The sequence below is a fragment of the Phoenix dactylifera genome, chromosome 1 (assembly GCF_009389715.1).
Source record: "Phoenix dactylifera cultivar Barhee BC4 chromosome 1, palm_55x_up_171113_PBpolish2nd_filt_p, whole genome shotgun sequence".
NCBI lineage: Eukaryota > Viridiplantae > Streptophyta > Magnoliopsida > Arecales > Arecaceae > Phoenix > Phoenix dactylifera.
The window spans coordinates 31,198,403-31,218,623 of record NC_052392.1 but is presented as its reverse complement, the minus strand read 5'-3'; the positions used below and the strand labels follow the sequence as shown (position 1 = coordinate 31,218,623).

Sequence of the window (20,221 nt, the reverse complement as noted above, 5' to 3'; positions counted from 1 at the left end):
AAGTAGATACCTCTAAAAATTTTTACTGCAAAGAACTAATATTAAGAGCTTTGTTGCTTAAGTTAACTTATTTATGGTCTAAGGCAGGCTATGGAACCACAATTGATGTACTTTCCAAAATGAAGAGTTCTCACGCATGTATTAATTTGGATTCTTTTGAAGAGTTCTCACCACAATTGATGCCCTTTTTGGGAAGCATTTGAAGTTTCGACCAGGACCTAAAAGATTTTGAATCTAGTCTCTTGCGAGGCCACAACTAGCTGGCCTTACATCGCTTGCTGGGCAATTAACCTAATTCATCATGGGCTTACATAGCTTTGGGGAGGCCTGGCCCAACTCATAGATCGTCCATCAACTCCACCATGCAATCTTGGCCTGACCCAGAAATGTGCTCCAAGTAAGCTCGAGCTAGTTTAAGTTACAGGGAAAGCAGCACATATAAATCCTCTGTTCAATTAAAGATAGATATTCCCAACCAAAAAAGTGAAAGGCAAATGGTATGGTATTTAAACTATAGGAGCAACGCTTAAAATTATGACAAAACATAATTTTTATAAAGAATCTAATAGTGCAACAGATTGGATGACATCTTACGTAGCCAATTATATAGAATCCATCTTATGGATTTCCACAGCTGATCTACCATCTCAATTTTTGAATATTTTATTTTTTGATTTTTATGGATGTATTTATAATAGAATGGTTTAATTTTTTCTGATTTACTTCTCAAGGAACACCGATCCATTGTAACATATGGCAAAGGAGATTTTATGTTACCAAGGTTGTGCCATGAAGCATCATTGTAGCTGCCTAGGATAATGGTTTGTTTGGTCTATTTCCAACTTGATGACTTCCAAATTGGAGATCCATTATTCTAAAGTTCCATAAGAAACATTTATGACTTGAGCTATGCTATCGCCCTTTGATACATACTATGTTCAACCCATGCAGCAGTTGTGGATTGGTGCAATGCACAAGAGCCATGTAGATCTAAAAGAGGGGTCAATGGCGATTCAACCATTCCATGAGCGCCACATCAGCAGGGGAAATAAAGGGAAGTATGCGTGCGTGCCGACGTGAGCACTTGGGTTTGGGTGGGGGATTTTGGGGCCTACAATGAAACAACCAGTACTTTCATTTAAAAAGAAAAGAAATAACCAGTATGCTGTTCTGCAACAAAATTACTGCAATGAAGAGTAATTTATTCATCTAAATGAATACTTGGAGATGAGAAAGACACTCGAAACTTTCCAGATTTTAATTTCTGCAGCAAAATCTAAATTCCATTTCTAATTTTTCCCATAACCTTGAAAAATCTATAAGTTTGATTTCAACCCCTTGCATGACTTGTAATTAGAAATGCTTTTCTTTTCAAGTGTCAAAGAGTAACAATTATTGTGCAATCATGATCTTGTCATATTAGCTTTTACATAGCATAATTTTTTCTTTTTGATTTCGCACTATTCATCTAATTAAAATATTCTTCGAATTTAACTTAAAAAAGATAATATTTCTCATTATATGATTAGTCATGCAATCAAATTATATTGCTTTGCAATGTCATTTTGTTGCCTCTAAAAGAATAACGATGAATAAGACAAATATGAAAAATAATTTTAGTAATTGATAAATGTAAGTTTTGGAGGGGAATATTTGGTGATATCAACTTTATTCAAAACTTATCAATGTGGATCAAAACAGTTGCATTAAATCAAGTCAATATATTAGAAATTTATCCAAAATTTAACTATACATGCTAAAAATTGTATGTTTTTATTTTTTTAACATTTTCATTGCATCTGTTCGATCAATCAATTGAATAAAATCAATATATTAGTTCCCTCTCAATGCAATTTGTTGTTTTTACACAGTAATATTTTCTTCTTTGTTTTTTTTTCCCACCCCTATGGTCTATGCTCATCATTCACATGTAACATGGTTTGGACATATGTGCCATGCTTGTGCATGAACCCATCGAAATGAACTTAGGCTTGACCTATAATTTAGACATGATTTATTCCATTAAAAAAAATAATGGATTACTTCATACTAAATTTTGTTTGTCGATCAAAATTTTAGACTTAGAGCAGTTTAGAGTGCTATTTGAATAGAAAAACTATTGTTGCTTAATATGGATTACTTTATACAATAGTATTAGTATTAAATATTTTTATAATTAATATAAATGTAAACTTTTCTACAATATTTTATATTTTAATCAAGATATTGCTTATATGTTATATTAATATTTTATATGTAATTTACTACATAGAACTATAATTGATATATCAATATATGATGTTATGCGACATAATATATTGTCATAATAATATATAAATAATATTTTGTGTTCATATTGTCAACCTATAATATGTTTATGATATACAAGATGTTTTTTGTAAATATAGATATTATAATAACATATTTCATTATTAAATATATAATGTATTAGTATACTGTACTATATTGGTAATGTTATGTGCGACACACACACACACACACACACACACACACACACACACACACACACACACACACACTATAATCAAGAACACAAAATCAAAATGAGAGCAATATTTACATAAGAAATTGGATTAAAAATAGGCATAAGGTTATTCCAAAGTGGATGTAGAAAAGTTATGCCAACAAAAATAAGCATGAAATGGTTTAATTGGGCATGGCTTATTGACGGTCTATGTTTGCTTTGTAACTAGTCTTCGATTGCCATAAGATTCTATTTCATGTCTAAGGTCCCTAAAACTATTATTTAAATAGGGGTGGTGGTGGAAATTTTATTGGAAGAAAAGCGCTATCACTTAAATAGGAGAAGGGTTGGAAATTTCGTTGGAGGAAAAGCTGCTTGCTTTTGCATGCATTGCTATTTTTTACATTTTATATGTAGGACCTACTTTGCTTCTTGGTCCAAACATTAGCTTGATATATCTCTATTCATATGATATAAGTAATCGCTAGTTGCTCTATTAGCGTGAGATAGGAGTAATGGTGTAAGAGTCGGAGTTTACTTCTCAAGTTGACATAAATAAATGAAAAGTTTTGATGATTGTGGGTGGCAACATATATAGCTTGGCTTGGATTTGTTCATGTACATATTCAAACCCCAATTACACATGTTAGACCCAAACTATTCATAACTTGATATCGACGTGCAGTGGTCAACTTGAAAATAATCAAAATTGGGTTGACCAAGAAATAGTAATTGGATATTTTGTTGCACTATTTTTAGCACATTTTTTATTAGTTTCAAGTTACTAGATGTACATAAAATGTCATTTTATGAATGTTGAGTATCATTGACATCACCGATCGCCATCCTTAATGGATGTGATATTGGATTTGGTGATCAAATTCGATTATCACACATGTTGAATTTCACTACCTATTTATTATCATTGGTTTACAAGATCTCATGGTTTAATTGGATTTTGATTATGATTTTAATTATGTCAATCTATCATTGGTATGGATTGACCTAATTGCAAATCCAATCTAATAACACTTTAATAGTATTTCAAATTTAGTTTTAAGATCCGAATATTTGAGAATGATGATAGGTGGAAGTTTGGTTGAAGTCCGGATTTGAACTCAAATCAGTGCTGCCTCCTTCCTTGAATAACAAAAATCGTAGGTATCACTGGATTGAATTGCTCGCATAGTTGCATTGAATAATGACAACTTTGACACTAATGATTTTCGAGGAGTCTTATCACCAAACCACAACGGCAGTAGCAGTGCTATGGATTTCCTACTACATAAAAAAATTCTTTTGCTCCATAGTAAGAGGGAATTGCTGTAACTCGTGACATTTATGACTAGATATAGGGGGTTAGTTGATCATAGAGTTACCAAATTAGCAACGATTGGCTTGATGAATTTTTCGTGAACAGACAACAAGCTCTTCGAAGCATTTTTCTAGTAACATTGTCAAACCATCATGCTTTGATACAATTGAAATCTTGGCATTTTTTTTTCTAATTATATGCCTTCAATTTGAATCAACTTTAGCTAGGATATGAACCTTTATGCCCAGCAACCTAAGTTAAGCCGGTAATGCCCATGACTTGTAAAATTATGAAAAATACTCCTCAACATTGCTCCAATTCATCTTCTTCATGAATCGCCGAGCCCATCCTACGATGAATCAATATCTTTTCATTTTTTTATCACATTGATTTCCATCCAACGAAAAATTGAATAACTAACAATCATCTCGACATCGAGTAACAATTTTAAGAAGGTGTCATTCCTAAGTGCGAATCCTTTGTAACCCTAGATATAGAAAATTTTTACAGTCAATAAGGTATATTACATGTTCCAATTGGACATGCACTTTGGCTCCGCATAAGCACATGATATTCAACAAACGATGAATGTAAAAATTAGAAAAATTATTTCAGGACCAATCAGAAGCTGCCACGCGTTCGGTTGGTCGTATCGCGGTCCAACCCGGTTTGCAGCAGACCTGTGAACACTGGTCCCTGTTTCCATCTAATTAAAAAAAACTCGGGGGGGAAAAAAACAGAGAAAAAGGGTGACTTTGATCCCTCCTCCCCCGAATGCCACGCGAAGACGAAAGCTTCCCGCATTAAAGAAAAGGAAACGGTCTCCTAGAGAGAGAAAGGAAAGAGACAGAGCGAGAGGTAGAGAGAAAGAAAGGAAGTCGGCGTTGCAGATGGATGGCAAAGCCTAGCTCTAACCCTAGAATCCCCCGGATGGCGTCGTCGCGGGTGATGGCGTCGTCCTCGTCGGCGAACTCCGATCTCGCGCGCCAGTCCTCCCTCTTCACCCCGGCTGTCGCCGACCTCCATAGCTCGGCCGGCGGCGACTCCATCAAGACCCTCGGATCCATGAACATGGAGGACCTCCTCTGCAACGTCTACCCGGAGAATGCTGCGCCCTTCGCCGGCGGGGAGGCGTCGGCGTCAGAGCCGGGGTCGCGGCAGGGGAGCTTGGCGCTGCCGAAGGAGATTGAGGGCAAGACGGTGGAAGAGGTCTGGAGGGAGATCGCCGCCGGCAGGAAGGCGGACGGCGGGGACGGATCGGGCGGGCAGATGACACTGGAGGACTTCCTCGCGAGGGCTGGGGCGGTGAGGGAGGAGGAGCTTAGGGTTCCTTCGGGATCCGCGCAGGGGGGTTTTGGGTTGGATTCGGTGGTGATGGACGGTGCGTTCAGCCAGCAGCAGCAGCAACTGCCGCTCGAGAATCCGGTTCTAGGGTTTGGCAATGAAGTGGTTGGTGGCGGCGGAAGAGGAGGGAGGGGAAGGAAGAGGGCGGTGTTGGATCCAGTAGACAGGGCGGCGCTTCAGAGGCAGAAGAGGATGATCAAAAACCGGGAGTCGGCTGCTAGATCGAGGGAGAGGAAACAGGTCCAAGATTTTTTATTTTCCCATTAATTTATTCTTCCGTTTTAATGGATGAATAATTTAGGGCTATAAGTATCACATTTGTGTATATGTATGTGTTTTTATCCTTAGACAATGAATAATTTGATCCTTCGTGGTGTGAAAAATGTTAAATTTGTGCATGTTTATGTTTTTTTATTGGCTGTGTGAAAAATGTCAAATTTGCATATGTTTGTGTTTTCTTATAGGCCTACACTGCGGAACTTGAATCTTTAGTGACACAGCTGGAGGAGGAAAATGCTCAACTACTGAAATATCGGGTACTGCTTCATGTTCTTTCTAGAATCTAAATAAATGTCATTGTAGTAAAAGCAAGCTTCCTACCAAAGAATGCAATTTTATCACCTGGGAAAAGATGAATTTTCTTGCCTTTCTTCTAAACAAGTTTGATTTCTCTGGAGAACATAATGTCTTTTGGGAAGTGAGATGTCAGTGTCTTGAAATCTCATGAGAAGGTTTGGTTTAATAAGAAACTGAATTGCGCCTCATGATCCTATAGGTTGTTTGTGTACAATAGCGTGAAGGAGTTTCTGAAACACAGCTTTAATTCTATAATATTCTGCCCATAAGTATGAACAAGGGACCTGAGCAAGTTTTTCTTTTGTTGTGCCAGCAATTTTTAAATGATTAATGATGCTGGATTTATTACTTGTCAATTTCTTCTGATGTTGGGGTCTGGTTGAATTGTGAATTGCAGGTGGAGCAGCACAACGAGAGGTTCCAGCAGGTATGGATGCATGCCAGTCTCCCGGTTGTATATTAACTTATATAACAAAAAAAATTTGCCTCTGGATATTTGCTGCATCAGAAATGAGAAAATATGTGCAGTTCTCATGTCAAAGTTTTTCAAAGGTCTCTTCACATTTTGTTATGAATGTTTTTATTTATCTTCCTTGATCAGATTTGATTTGATATGCTAAGTCTGTTTTGCATAGCTTGGATGGCTGCCAAAGTTGGAAATTTAAAACATCTGGATGTCTTTTCAGAAAAACATACTACAATGATGATTTTTTTGTTGCGCGGGAAATTCAACATTCCACAAAATTTAAAAGCATATGAAAAATGCTATGAGATCTATTGCCAAAAGTTTCCCTTCACCATTTGCAAGCCATGTGGCATGAGGGAATCTAAGCTTTATACGACCACCTATCCTAAACTGCGCTGATGGCTGACCATTCGAATCGCACTAATCCCCTATGGCACATGGCATGACAGTGGCGCAGATTTGGTAGCATTAGTAGCATTCAAACAACGTTTTTTCTCCCATCTAAACTAGTCTTTTGTTGTACATTTCCTAAAGAGACATTTCAGTGTATATTTACTACAATGTGGATCTAGTGCTAATTTTTTAATCGTTAGGTATGTAAAAACCAGACATGTTATCCCTCTGAGTTAGACCATTTATCAATATCATACAATAAGTGCACTCTAATGTGATGAAAAATCATGGTGTTCCAGCAAGAGATTTACCAATAGTTGCACCAAACATGCTCATCAACTTGAGAATTTCAACCTTGTGGCTCAAGAGTTTGATTTGAACCCTCCTAGTAGCGCTCAAACTTCATTAACAAGTGATCACAATGGTTTTGCCCATGTGATTTAGCACTTGGAAATTTTGTTTAACTATCTTGTCTCGTTCAACAATCTTAATGCATGCCCACATTTATGATTCATCCCATTTTTGTCATCCTCCAAAAACATGGGTGAATATTACGATGATTTCAAAAAAGTTATAGGTGCTGGATGGATGGCCCTATTCCTGGTTGATGCCTAGGCATTAGGTAGGTGCCTAGGTGCTTGTTAGGATTTCAAGTTGAGAGGCTTAGCAAATTAGGATTTTTATTTATTCTTCTCTCCGATGTTACGCCAAAAATTAGTCCATATTAGGCAGCTGGTTGAATATTAATTTCCCATTTTTCATACATGTTTGTTGCCTATTCTGAATTTTTTTTTCTCGGTTAATACACCATCTATATGAACCTTGTTGCATGTTCTTGAATGTTCAAGAAATTTGAGTGATGGCTGGTCACCCTGTATTCCTTTTAATTATAGATAAATTCTGCTTACAATAGATCTTGTTAGGTCACTAGCAGTGTTGTCTAAATGCCAATTATTTAAGGAGCTTTGCACCACAAAAGAGTCCCTTTATACAAGCTCAAAACTTTTCCAAGATGTTGTTTTATGCCCAATATTTTTCGATGTAAATATGCTATTTACTCGAATCGCATATCATACTGCACAATTTAATCTAGTCCTTTCTCTTCAAAGCTCATCAAACATGAAATCATAGTCCAATTCGAATTCATCATGCAAAAACCATCTAAAAGACATGTCCTATTTGCTCATGCATGTGATGCCAAGCAAATGACCTTTTATGTAGAGCAACACATATGAAAAGTATGGAGATGAAGAAACATGTATAATGCACTTAAACTATGTATTGTAAACTACATAGAGAAACATTTTAAGAAACAAGTTGAACAAAACCATGCAATTTAATTAATCTCAAAGTAAGTCATGGAATACAAGATATATTATTGTGCTATTAAGGCAAGTTAATGGTAGCTTTAGGTGAGTTGATGGGAGGTATGCAGAATGCAAATAAATTAGGCTGTGGTTCTGCCATGTTAAGTCAACATCCTAGTCCAAGGCTTAGGCTAGATTAAATTGTCCTGGTAGAGGCTTCAAACTACTATATCAAGATAGGAGAAAAAAAATCAAAAACTGGGGAGAGGGGATGTCTAATAAAATAATACTATTTTTTGAAATTCTGAGTGCTAATAATTATAGACACAGGGACATGCATTATATTGGAAACTTGGTGGCACTCTAATAAATGATTTGTCCTTCTTGTTGGGGTGAGCTCAGCTTGGTTGCATTTTGCAGTCAAGTCAAGCTCATTTAATTTTGAAACAAACTTATGTGTTTAGAAACAACTCATCTAAGAAACTAGGTGAAAGCTAAGGTACCTCAAGATTTTCATGCACACATATATCTACATATATACTCCTCAATGTCATAATTAAAACATATTTTATCCTAAATCCTTAAACTCATGTAAAAGTGGCTTGAGTTCCTCATTTTTGAATTCCTAAAATTACCCTAATCAGATTACTCCATTAAAGATTTGAAATATTATAATATTCATATAATAAATGTAATTAAATTTCTTTCCTGAAAAGGATTAAAACATGATAGACTTCTAGTAGATTTCTATCTCGAAAATGTTTAAAACATGTTAGATTTCTATAGACAAAGGGATTCTAACATTGCTGGACTTTTGAGAATAAGCAAAGATGGTATTCTACCATTGCTAGACTTTTCAAAATGATAAAAGGAAGAGTAGACACAGCATGAAGGAAAAGAGGCACTCATACTAACTTCTAAACCAAAGAGAAAAATATGAAGTTATGAACTAAGGGAAGGTGAAATATTGCATTAAAAGAAAAAGTTAATTATGAATTTATTATTTCCATATCTTTTTAAAAATTAAACTTCAATAATTATTTAAATTCTAAAATCTTTAGCAACCATATGCATCTGCATGCACATTATAACTAGTTTTGTATAAAAGAAAATATCTTTCAAGGATAAATATAAAAAATAACCTTTACATATAAACAATAAGTAAAATAATATATATAAATTATTTATTTATTTGTATCTTTATCTTAATCAAACTGAACTTGTGTAATTGAGCCTAGCTCTAGCGTAGCCAATTTACTAATCAAGAAAATCAAACTTGAGTTGAATTTCAAGGGAAACATGAGCTGCTTGTAAAATGCTCACTCGTTTGACAATCCTACTTGCTTAGATAGTTAAAAGCTATATTACGTGGGTTTGATATGATGCAAATTGTGCAGCAGTGATCTGGATATGCTGTACATCACTTGATCTTTTAGTGCCTAACATTGCTTTGTGCAACTTTTTTATGCTCTATGCAGTTAATAGTTAATTCAGACTTGTGCCTTGTTATATATACATGTATGCTTGTCTTGAACATACCTATGCTTAAAAAAATGCAGACCGATTCTTGTTGTTTTACAGTCATGGACTAAAAATTATTTTTAGATTATCATCAAAACAAGAGAAGAAGAATAAAAATTTTTGGTCAGTAGTCTCTTAATGCAAAATGGCAACATGTAAATTAGGCACCAGTTAATCTGCTCATCAAAATGTCAAATGAGCTTCTTGATTGATGGGATCACATCCATCCATCATATACTCTTGCATGAACGATGCATGATGCATGTTGTAGCAGCTGGATTGAAATCGTGACTCTAACTCCCTTTCTCTTGTTGTTTCAATGTGCCACCTATCATGGCTTTTATCGCCTATGATCCTATCTTGCAGTTTGATCCATCCACTAGTATGCTTTATCCATCACCGATCTTATCCACCCAATTCTGTGCATCTCTAGCTAGGTAGCGTACCTTAGCACCTCTTTTCTCGAACTCTGTCTCTCTCTCTCTCTCTCTCTAGCTTTTTTGTTTCCATTAACACACCCCCTTCTCTCACCTTCCCTATCTCCGCTTCTAGACTTTCAGAGTGCTGTGCTGGACTTAAGATCCTATACTCGTGTCATGTCTTGTCATCATGGATATGTCAGGGTAAAGCACGAAGTTTGAGTATTGTAGGCTACAACTACAATACTTGGTACGGTTATTCGAAGTATACATTCTAAAAGCACCTCATTGCAATCAATGAAGGATTCTCTATTATTTTATTGCTAAATAATATCAGCCTAAAGTTTCTAGACTCATCTATTGAAGTGTGGTGCTATTTCCTTTTTCTTCAATTATGGTGTATGTGTTTTTCGAATAAAAAGTTGCCATTGGCTGGTCAACTTATTTTTGTCATTAGCATATTTAGGATGCTTGCATATTTTTATTTTATATATTGTGTTGTACTGAGGGTGGGCCTTGTTGCAACAGTAAGGTTGCTCTATTTTGACTTGAGTGTCACATATTTGAAATATGGAAACAGTCTCTACGCACATGGTGGTAAGGCTGCATACATTTGACCCTTCCCATAGTGGTGGGAACTTCATGCACCAGGATGCTCTTTTTTAGATTGTGTTCTATAGAAATGTCCCTTAGTTATGGATTTTTGAGGATGAAGTGTCTGTCACTTGGTGACACATGCCAAGTTTCTAGGCTAACACTTCTATGTTTTCTCTACATGCGTTGGGCAAGCGAGTAAGGGCGATTGAGGGATAGAATAGAATGGGGCGCAATGGTACTGTTGGCTAAGGATTTTCTTCTTGTTACAATGTCGGGGATCACTTTGGAAGAGGTGAAGGGGAACTGAGAAATGATATATCTCATTTAGAAATATTTATATGTTTCCATGTTTTTTGATTTTATAATAATACTTAAACTTTTGATTGTCATAATACTAATATGTGATTATTAAAAGGTTATCGATAGCAATGTTTGTCGTATCGGTTGGTACCATACTGTACAGTACGTACCGTATCACATAGGTACCAAACTAGTACGCAATCTCACCATATTAACACTTGGTATGCCTCACTGTCTTGTATTGTACTGCATTACTGACACAATAGGATAGTATTGGTACGGGGTCCAGTACTGAGACAGTAAACCTTGATTGATAGTAATCATTGTACGCTTGGCTTATCAAGCTTGATATCTAGGACCAAGCTTAGGTCTGACTCATTGAAGAAATGACTTCTTTTTCTAGACTAGGTCCATTTTGTGTTTGTCATCTTGAGTCCAAGCCTGGCTTAAAGCAGATTGAGTCTGTTTAGCTAACAGGTTAGCTCAGTACACAAGCACTTCTGGGATGGAGTGAGGGAGATGTTAAAAAACAGTCTAGTCATTCATTTGTATTCACATTTGTCCTCACTCAGTGATGATACTCACTTGCCTCTAGCTCATCAATTGTCGTGAGGATAATGTAGTCAAGGCTTGGATTGTGAGTGTTGGAAATTGATTCTAGGTAATTGCTTGCTCTGTTAAAATATATAATCTTTCATATAAGTTGGCAAGAACTGGTCTTGTATGATGTGATAAGGCTTGTGGATTGTAGTTCTCATAAAAGCTTTGCTCCGTGAAAGTGCAATGACTTTGTCTTCATTCTGGTGAATTACAATGACCTCCTTGATTGTATGGTTGTCAAAATAAAAACTTGAAATGTATCTCATTAAAATTCTAATTCACTTTATTTATTTATTTATTTATTTGCATTGTAGAGTGAACAATTTATAAAATCTTTAAAATAAAGAATTATAAGACTCTTTATCTCACTAATGCAAATCTTTATCTTACTAATTAGGTACGATAGCTTGTACCCTGTGAACAGATAATGAGAGAATGAATTAGGATAAATACCAATCCCCATTACGGTTAGAAAGTAGAGACCATATAGAAAGGCTTGTTTTTAAGGCATTTTCTTATTTTTACCAAGTCTCTTTCTAATCATAGCTACCTCATTTTTTTCTGAAACTTTCTGCAATCTGGTTGTTCAACATACGGTAACATTGGCTAGCCCTGTGATACTTGTTTGGCTATCCCCTTCTATTTTGTTTGTCTATTATATTCATTTTAACTTATTTGATTAGGTTAACTTTATAAAGCATCATGGTAATGATATATATTTATTTAAGCACAATAACACATTATTCTAATGAGAATCTCAGTAGGTACAGGAATAGCATTTGATCTGAAAGTAGTGGCTTAGCCATTTGCTGTGATAGCGTAATGATAACTACCTTATGTTCAATTGTTCTTTTGTTTCTCTTTTAGTAGAAGTTTAGAACACTACCTTCTCTATTTATTGCTACTTTAAGAAGCTGTTTGCTACTCTACAGTTTACACTAAAAGTTGTATTACTTAAAAAGAAATCAGTATATGGGGTTTACCTGTTTGCACAGAAAGAAACCTAACGTGAAGTGGTGTTTATAAATTAGAATCATAATTTAAAAATAAAAAGGTCAACATGTACTTGTCTACACAAACAGCTATATTACAAGGGAAGAAGCCTCCCAAGACAATTGTGTGCAACTAGCTGTCTCTCATTTTTTTTAAAAAAATTAATCTCATCCTTTTTTTAAGTCAAATGGTTCAGTTCTATTGTGGTAGTCCGCAGCAATGATTTGTTGAATCACATAATGATGCAGCTCTAAAGCCAATCAGGCTAGGAACAGGGAGGTGAATACAGTGAGTATAATGTCAACTATTTTAGGAGTTAGCCTATATATGCACCTGATACAAACTTCTTATCACACTATAAATTAGTACCTAAGACATAGCAATGCAACAGACATGAATTCAATATGCAGTCAAACAATTAGTATATAAATGCCTTGCTGCACTGTGTATGTGAGGGGATAAGTTTATGGTTATCAGTTCTTCACCTACTTGTTGACAGCATCATTTTGGAGATCCAATGTTTAACAAGTTACATGAACCAAGATTTATTGCTTTTGCATTTATAATCCCTTATATTCTACCATGCAAGCAATCTGTTGACCATCTTTTCATACACAATACGTGAAATGCCATAATGTTGATCAATCTTTTATGGTATATATGGTTATGCTCTTCAATGCACTTCTACTCTCTAAGAACTAAGAAACAATTTTGTTTTCTAGCAAAATTAGCAAAAGAGTATATTATAAATGCCAGTTTTCCAAGTTTATGCATGTACATGAAAGAAATTATTGTGCAAGCAGCTATTTTGGGTATTTCCAATAGTTAGCAACTATTTTGGGTATTTTCAATAGTCTAACCCCATCAATTAACATCATTAGGTATTATTTGTTAAGATCATGGTAAACTTTCATACCATCAATTTGTACTAAGTAGCATTAAAATCTTTACCATTTGATTAGTTGCTGACTTTTTTTTAATTTTAAATTATTATGTTTAGGAGCAGAATTGAGCATTTTAGACTGGATTAATGTATATGCTGTTTTTGATTAATTGTATTTGAGACTGTATCTTGATTTTACTCTCTTAACATTGTTGTGTATGTCTCCAAAACCAGGAACTGATGCAGTAATTTTTTAGGTCTTCCATCCGATGACTATGATATAGTTTTTTATAGCTAACACTCCTCTCTTATAATATGAAACATTTTATTTTGTGACATCAGCAACTGGGATTAGCTGCTTTCCCCCTGGAACAGTACATCCTTTGGACTCGTCCATCTAGAATTATTTGTACTTCTCATGCTTGCCATTCCTGTCATATCTCAGGCTACATATATTATTTTTGTTTATATCTGCCACAGTCCAGGTGTTGTAAATCTTTAAAATGTCAAATAGTTCATCCCATGAGGGGCAGCACAGCCCGAATTTGTCCTCTTAACACTTTTCTACGTAAGCGTGTTTATTTGCACGGTAGTAGTTATTCGGTTTTGTCTGGCTAATGGCTTGAACTATTTTTTTCGGGCAGCTGATGGAAAATGTAATCCCAGTTACTGAGAAGAAAAAACCGAAGCCACCTCTGCGAAGAACTTGTTCCATGCAATGGTAGGAAGGGTGCCAACGGAGTCCTGAGTGGTGGTTTTTAATTCCATTCATAGAAACTCTAGAAGAAATTTAGAAAGCCGTGACTGTTTGAGGGGAAGTCAGTATGTGTAAAAATGTAGAACAGCAGCCAACAGAGGCAGCGAAGGTAACATTCTAGATGGATGAGGGAAAGTGGTTGATGGACTTGCATCTTTTTCCGTTTTAATTTTATGCTGTGAAAGAACAAGGGGGTTGTAAAGAGACTTTTGAATAAGCAGGCCGCTTAGATGTGACCTTTATATGTATTTTCTCAATATACAAAATCTCACAGAAAATAATTCACCATTCAAACATTCTCATCTTCACTGTGGGCAAAAAATTTATTATGATGGCATGAACTTCACCTCTCAGTAGGAAACTGACCTAGTTCAACTTCTATCATCTTTGTTTAAAGCTGCCAGTATCATAGTTTCTACATGTGTATGCTAGATTTTCATGATAGCTTTTGATTAAGTCATGATATTGCACTATACCCCTGTAAAGCTCAATAAAATTTCTTAATTTCAGCTCTGATTCTCTTCATGGATTAGTAGCTACATAACGCAGGCAAGATGCTGTTAACACCTGCCTGGATTAAGAGCTGTGGACTGCAAGCAAGATATCTTAACACTCATGTTCCATGAATGAGTGAAGTGAAAAATTGAAAATTGCTATTGATCGCTATTCATCTGACATGGTGTTGTGATATGGCACCTGATGATTCTGCCAACCTTTGAGTTGCACAAACCCCTTGGACCTGCATCAATCCGCTGGTCCCACACTGGTTGGTGAAAGGAGCAGTTAGGGAGCGGCACCGCATTGCGTTGATAGTATAGCATAAGAATTTTTATTTTATTTTATCCAATACCAAATCCGAACTGAGATTCTTTATTGGATCAGGAATTCTATTGAATTTTACTCAGCTGCTTAAATTGGTATCGTGCTGTGAGAAGCATGCATGTCTTTCGGCAGTAAAATAATCATCATGATCCAAAAATAATTGGTGGAGAATTACTATTGTGCTTGCTTCCTGATCGCACAAACTACGTGGAGAACCACTTTTGAGTCCTTCAAAAGCTTAAACAACTTCAGAGTGCTAGAATTCGTCGCTCCAGACCAAAGATCATCTTACCGAGACATGGATGGGAAATATCGGAAACCCTCTGCTAGGTTAGACTTATAACTCAAACTAATCTCACTTGCAGGAAATAAAGCGTTCTATAATGAGTAGCTTGCTAAGTGACCATGTGAAATCTTAAAGCTCAAAACCATTTCAACGTCAGTCTTTCCGTCAGTCTCAACTCTTTGAACTGTTTCATGAAAAAATCTTCATGATACCTTCCCTGAGCCTTATACTCTGAAAAATAGTTTGTCACCGTAGCAGCAAATTCTCTAACCTAGCAGCAAACTGATTGATGCTTTCTTTCTCCATTGCATCATTGGAAAAACAACCCATTCTTCCAAGCTGTACATGTTTCCAAACGAAAAATAATGTTTGTTTCCTCAAATCTTTGAATTCCTCTCACAATGCTTTACCTTCCAATAACAGCACAACATTAAAACCATCACATCTAACAGTTCCTGTATATTAGTACTGATACTTGCATGCGCTAAAGAAGATCACATGGATACTGGATATCAAGAGATTAATTGAGTCTCGAATGAATCAGCACAAAATGGTACTTAATGAGATCATCGAAACTGAATCAGGAAAATTCAATTTGTTTCCCTGAGAAAGAATTTAAACCAAATGACAGGATGATTGACCAATTAGAGGACACCATGGCACAAATCCAACCGAAGCAGCTAAGGGGCGAGCTAACAGCAAGAAGTGGTATAGAAATTTTAACCCTGATATATTGGAAAGGTTAGAAATTGCAACCAAAAGATCCACAGGAGAATGAGGAGACCCCTGGGGTGCAGATTCCTGAGCTAAGTACTGCCAGTGTAGATAGAAATGTTATTACTACGAGTGAACTTGTATGCATGGCTAATAGCCACGACGAAAAAAAAAAGAAGAAAAGATGGGAAATCCTGTTGCCACTAACCGCCATTTCAAACCCATTAGCAAACTGATCCGCAACATAACACCTTCCATGATAATATGCGGCTAAAGTAGGCTGAACAACGTGCTCTAATGGGTTTACCACACCCAATCATGCTCCACAAGAGCACCGGCATGCAAGAAAAAATCTTAATCTTAATTCATCATTGCCCCCAAAAATATCCAATTTATAATATATATGTGCTAGAAATTGTGAAACATTAGCCACTTGGGAGAATCAACATACATGTTTCTCTTCCTTCAATATACTGTGTCAAGATAGCAAAGATAGTCTTTTCTCCACATAACGAAGTCACAAGTAGAAGGCAAAAGAAAGGAAAACATGGCAGCCAATCACAACCAGCTTCAGCAGTATGAACAAAAATGACTAATATGGTAAGAAAGCAACAATAAAAGATAAGTTGCAATAACCAGCCAGAGAACAGTCAGGCATAATAAGCAATAAATCCAGCTTACAAGTTAGTCAACCAGCACATAAATCAATTCTCCCATATAACACAGACGATATTTGCACAACATCAAAGAAGTAAACCTTGTAGTTCACACCATCAATGTGGCTGAACAAATTTGGATTACCTAGCACTGCCGATCCATGAAATCCTTCCTCCACCAAGTGTAGAAACAGAAATGGATCCGACATCTCTGGCCTTCTGTATGCAACATATTCACAGAGAGTCTTATCCCCCAAGAATAAGGACAATCAATCATGTCACTACAAGCTAGCTTCTCATGTCTTACATATGACAAGTTGCAGCAGCACATGATCACCAATTCCCTCCCCTGCCTCATTCTCTGATGACTTCTTCACTAAATTTTAAATGATAGCCAATTGCTAGAATCTCTAATACTGCATTAATAGCCATTAGACATCCTACGTTATATGTGACCATCATCATCCCACCTATTCTATTCCCATATGGGTTCAGGTCAGATAAAAAAATGCTAGGTTGAATTTGCACAGAAAACTATTCAATATCAACTGTCAAGAAATTCATCCAATTGCTGATAATATTGTTGTCTTAAAGATGCTTCCAAAAGCAAGCTTTCCCTAGACCATGGTCTATTGGTACCCATTGAGTTACATGATGACCTAACTAACCAGTCTGCCTTCAAGAGGAACATATAAAGCCTATAACTCAGGCTATGGTCATACAATCATATGCATTTCAATTAACAAGCAGAACACACTCCAACATATCAAATTTATCTTGTTTTGTTATATATATAATTCAATTCATGCCAGAATTCATAATGAACAACTAATGTTAGACACTGAATGATCTGTCATCTTAACTTTTTGATGTAACTTTTAAATAAAATCAAAGAATCTCAAATCAAAAGTTAAAATAATGATAAAGTTTTTTTCCTTTCTTTTCCGAAAAAAAAACTTCATCCACAACAAAAGCTCTCCATTCACTACCTTAGAACCAGCCAATGATGCAACAATTCTCTGAAAAAATCTGAAACAAAAAAGATTAGAACCTCCTGTCTTTCTAACTATACTTAATCTTTATCAAGCCAAAGAGAAAAAAATATGAAATAATCAACTATCTATTAAGGCTCTCAACCTTCTAAAGAATGCCTAAACCAATTCTGACCCCACCCCAACCAAAACCATATTAACACTCCTGGGCAATTCCAGGCAGCGATCCCTTTAAAAGACACGGAAGAACGCTTAAGTGGCTAGGCAGGCAGATAAGTTAAATAATTCCCAATAAAACAAATAAATAATTTTCCATTATTGAAAAGAAAATTAAATTGGAAAGAAGAGGAGAATGTTATATAAGGAGAAATGGAGGTGAGAAGTGACTTACCGGTTGTCATCTACTTTTGCTACTGTGGCTAGAAGGGAAGGATTAGAGAGGATAAGGACAGGAGGGGAGACTAAAAAAGAACAGGATTGAAGGATAAACAAAAGAAGAAGAAGAGGAGGAGGAGAGAGAAAATGACATATTTGGTCGCCGGTCTCTTCTTCTATTGTCCTTCATCTCCTCTTTCCCCTCTCTGATCACGGGCTTGTTGCTCTCCATCTTCTCCTCAGCCCCTACAACCCCTGCAACACCCCCCTCCCCCCCCCCCCATCTTCCCTTTGTGCCCCTTCTCTATACCTATTGGCTCACAGCCTCTATCTTCTCCTCTCTCCCCTTCTCAATGTTTTTGGTGCCCTAACCCCTTTTCTCTCAGCACACAACAAAGAATGGTTAAAAGGATGGCTGGAGAGACTTTAGATGAGAGGAGGTAATAGGAGGAGGGGAGTGATCTCCAAGTCATAAGACTTGAACTCCGGTAATGCTCAGTTACTTGAAGAGTGAATGAGTAAAAAATTTAATGCCATTCACAAATCAAACAAGAAGACACTTGCTCGAGATAAAAAGTAGCCCCTTGCCAATCTCCCACCAAGGTGCCCGGGTGCACTTGGGTGATTGGGTTGGACCAAAACTCAACCTGGCGACAGGAAAATTTTTGACCAAACATGGCCCATGCCCAGGACTGAAATTTTTTCGAGGTTTTAGGCTCAGGCACAAGTGTAAATCAGCCTGAAAGTTCAAAAAAAAAAAAGCCACAACCATGTAAGGAGGAAATGGAGGGAACGAGGTTTTTTGTTGGAGGTTAGGCTAGCTAACTCAAGCTCCGTTCTTGTAACTTGATTATTTGGTCTCCAATATGGTTAGAGAAATGTTTGATGGCCATGCCAATGGCTACATGTCAGTCATTCCTCTTCTTTTTCTTCCTTACACTGCAGCCCTGGTCAAATGGCCACCAATTGGGGAAGCAAAAACCCCACATTTCCCTCTCCAACTCTCCCATGGTTCATGTTATCAATGGTTGTTCCTGACAACATCTTTGGATCAGAATTATCATTCTAAATTCGACGGCATTTAATAATTCTGCACCTATGGCAAAACTACTTATCTCATTCATCCTCTCATGTGCCTTGAGAACATAACTGGATTTAAAAGGGGAATTGGTTGCTTTGTAAGACATTGACGAGCCATTTTACTCCTTACAGCACTCTATAATCGATAAGATACTTAGATGTCAATCATAGGCATCTAATAAATTTAGAATCTCTTGTATTAAGCATAGCTAAAAAATCATCATAAGATTCTCAACTAAATGTTTCTAAATATTATATGTTACTTCAGTTATTAATTATAAATTAAAATTATTTTATATTGTTTTATGGAAAATTGACATAATTTACATAAAAATAATGTATTTTAATTACAAGATTGAAATATATAGATTACAGACATACATACATAGTTAGGCTGGGATTGAGCTCGCAATTTTTTTTTTGAAAAATTTTTTTAGAGGTCTCTTGCCTCTACATTGAGCTGGCAAAAAATAAATGGTGGAAAAATAGCTCGTGAGCAAAAATAAGCATAAACCATATAATTTGCAAGTCTAAACCACTGACTTTGAATTAAATGTTTTAATGCAAATCAAATTGCAGCTAATTTGGATGTTTCTAAACTACAGATAAAACTGACACATGATATCATATATTGTTGAAATGGTCAATTTATTTTCATTTGATGCATGAATAAAAGGCCTCAAAAATTAATGATTTTTAGTGTTTATCCTATATATATACTCACATACACAAACACACATATATACACATACGCACATATAACTTAGGCATCTCATGCTCTCACCAAATTTCTTAAACAAGATGCTCACGAGAAGGTCAGGTTGAGATTCAAATTGAATGAGCTGCTCAATAACAAAACAAGTTGAGCTTAAGCCAGGCTTCCCTTGTTCAAGTTCAAGTTATTATCACATCCATATGGACAAATGCTCAACTTTTCTACTCCACAGAATAAATTCCTTAGATGTGACAACCTATGCAATCAAATATGATTTCCAAGCTAAAGCCATCTTAAAGGAAACTATTAAGTACCATAAATAAATCAGTTAGGGTTACCGATTATGAATTGGCACGATGACAACCAATTGTCACGATAACTCAAATAAAGATTCAGCTTACAATATAAGAGTAGGAATCAAAAAAAAAAAAAAAAAAAAGACAGCTATTAAGAAACCCTTTCTGAAAATGCTAGATGATGTTTGATTATGTCCCTTTAGTAGGATATACCTAAACATCCATATCATAGATGCAGAAAACTAGACAGGTATATCATTATTTGGAAGTTGAAAGGCAACCATAGCAAACTTAAGGCAAAAAATAGAAAGAATAGGAATCTTTTTTTT

At 35.9% G+C, this 20,221-nt stretch overlaps 1 protein-coding gene across 1 annotated transcript; it reads left to right on the top strand.

Moving 5' to 3' along the window:
- Positions 1-4,548: 4,548 nt before the first annotated feature.
- LOC103704361 (bZIP transcription factor 12-like) lies at positions 4,549-14,264 on the top strand. The gene is made up of 4 exons (XM_008787616.3): positions 4,549-5,384; positions 5,609-5,680; positions 6,118-6,147; positions 13,844-14,264. Exons 1-4 carry the CDS (start codon positions 4,695-4,697, stop codon positions 13,922-13,924), a joined length of 873 nt encoding a protein of 290 aa, XP_008785838.2. The 5' UTR covers positions 4,549-4,694; the 3' UTR covers positions 13,925-14,264.
- The last annotated feature ends 5,957 nt before the right edge of the window (positions 14,265-20,221 follow it).

Coding starts and splice junctions, on each gene's coding strand:
- LOC103704361 (XM_008787616.3), top strand. CDS start 4,695: ATGGCAAAGCCTAGCTCTAACCCTAGAATCCCCCGGATGGCGTCGTCG. Junction 5,385..5,608: donor GATCGAGGGAGAGGAAACAG/GTCCAAGATTTT, acceptor GTTTTCTTATAG/GCCTACACTGCGGAACTTGA. Junction 5,681..6,117: donor CTCAACTACTGAAATATCGG/GTACTGCTTCAT, acceptor TGTGAATTGCAG/GTGGAGCAGCACAACGAGAG.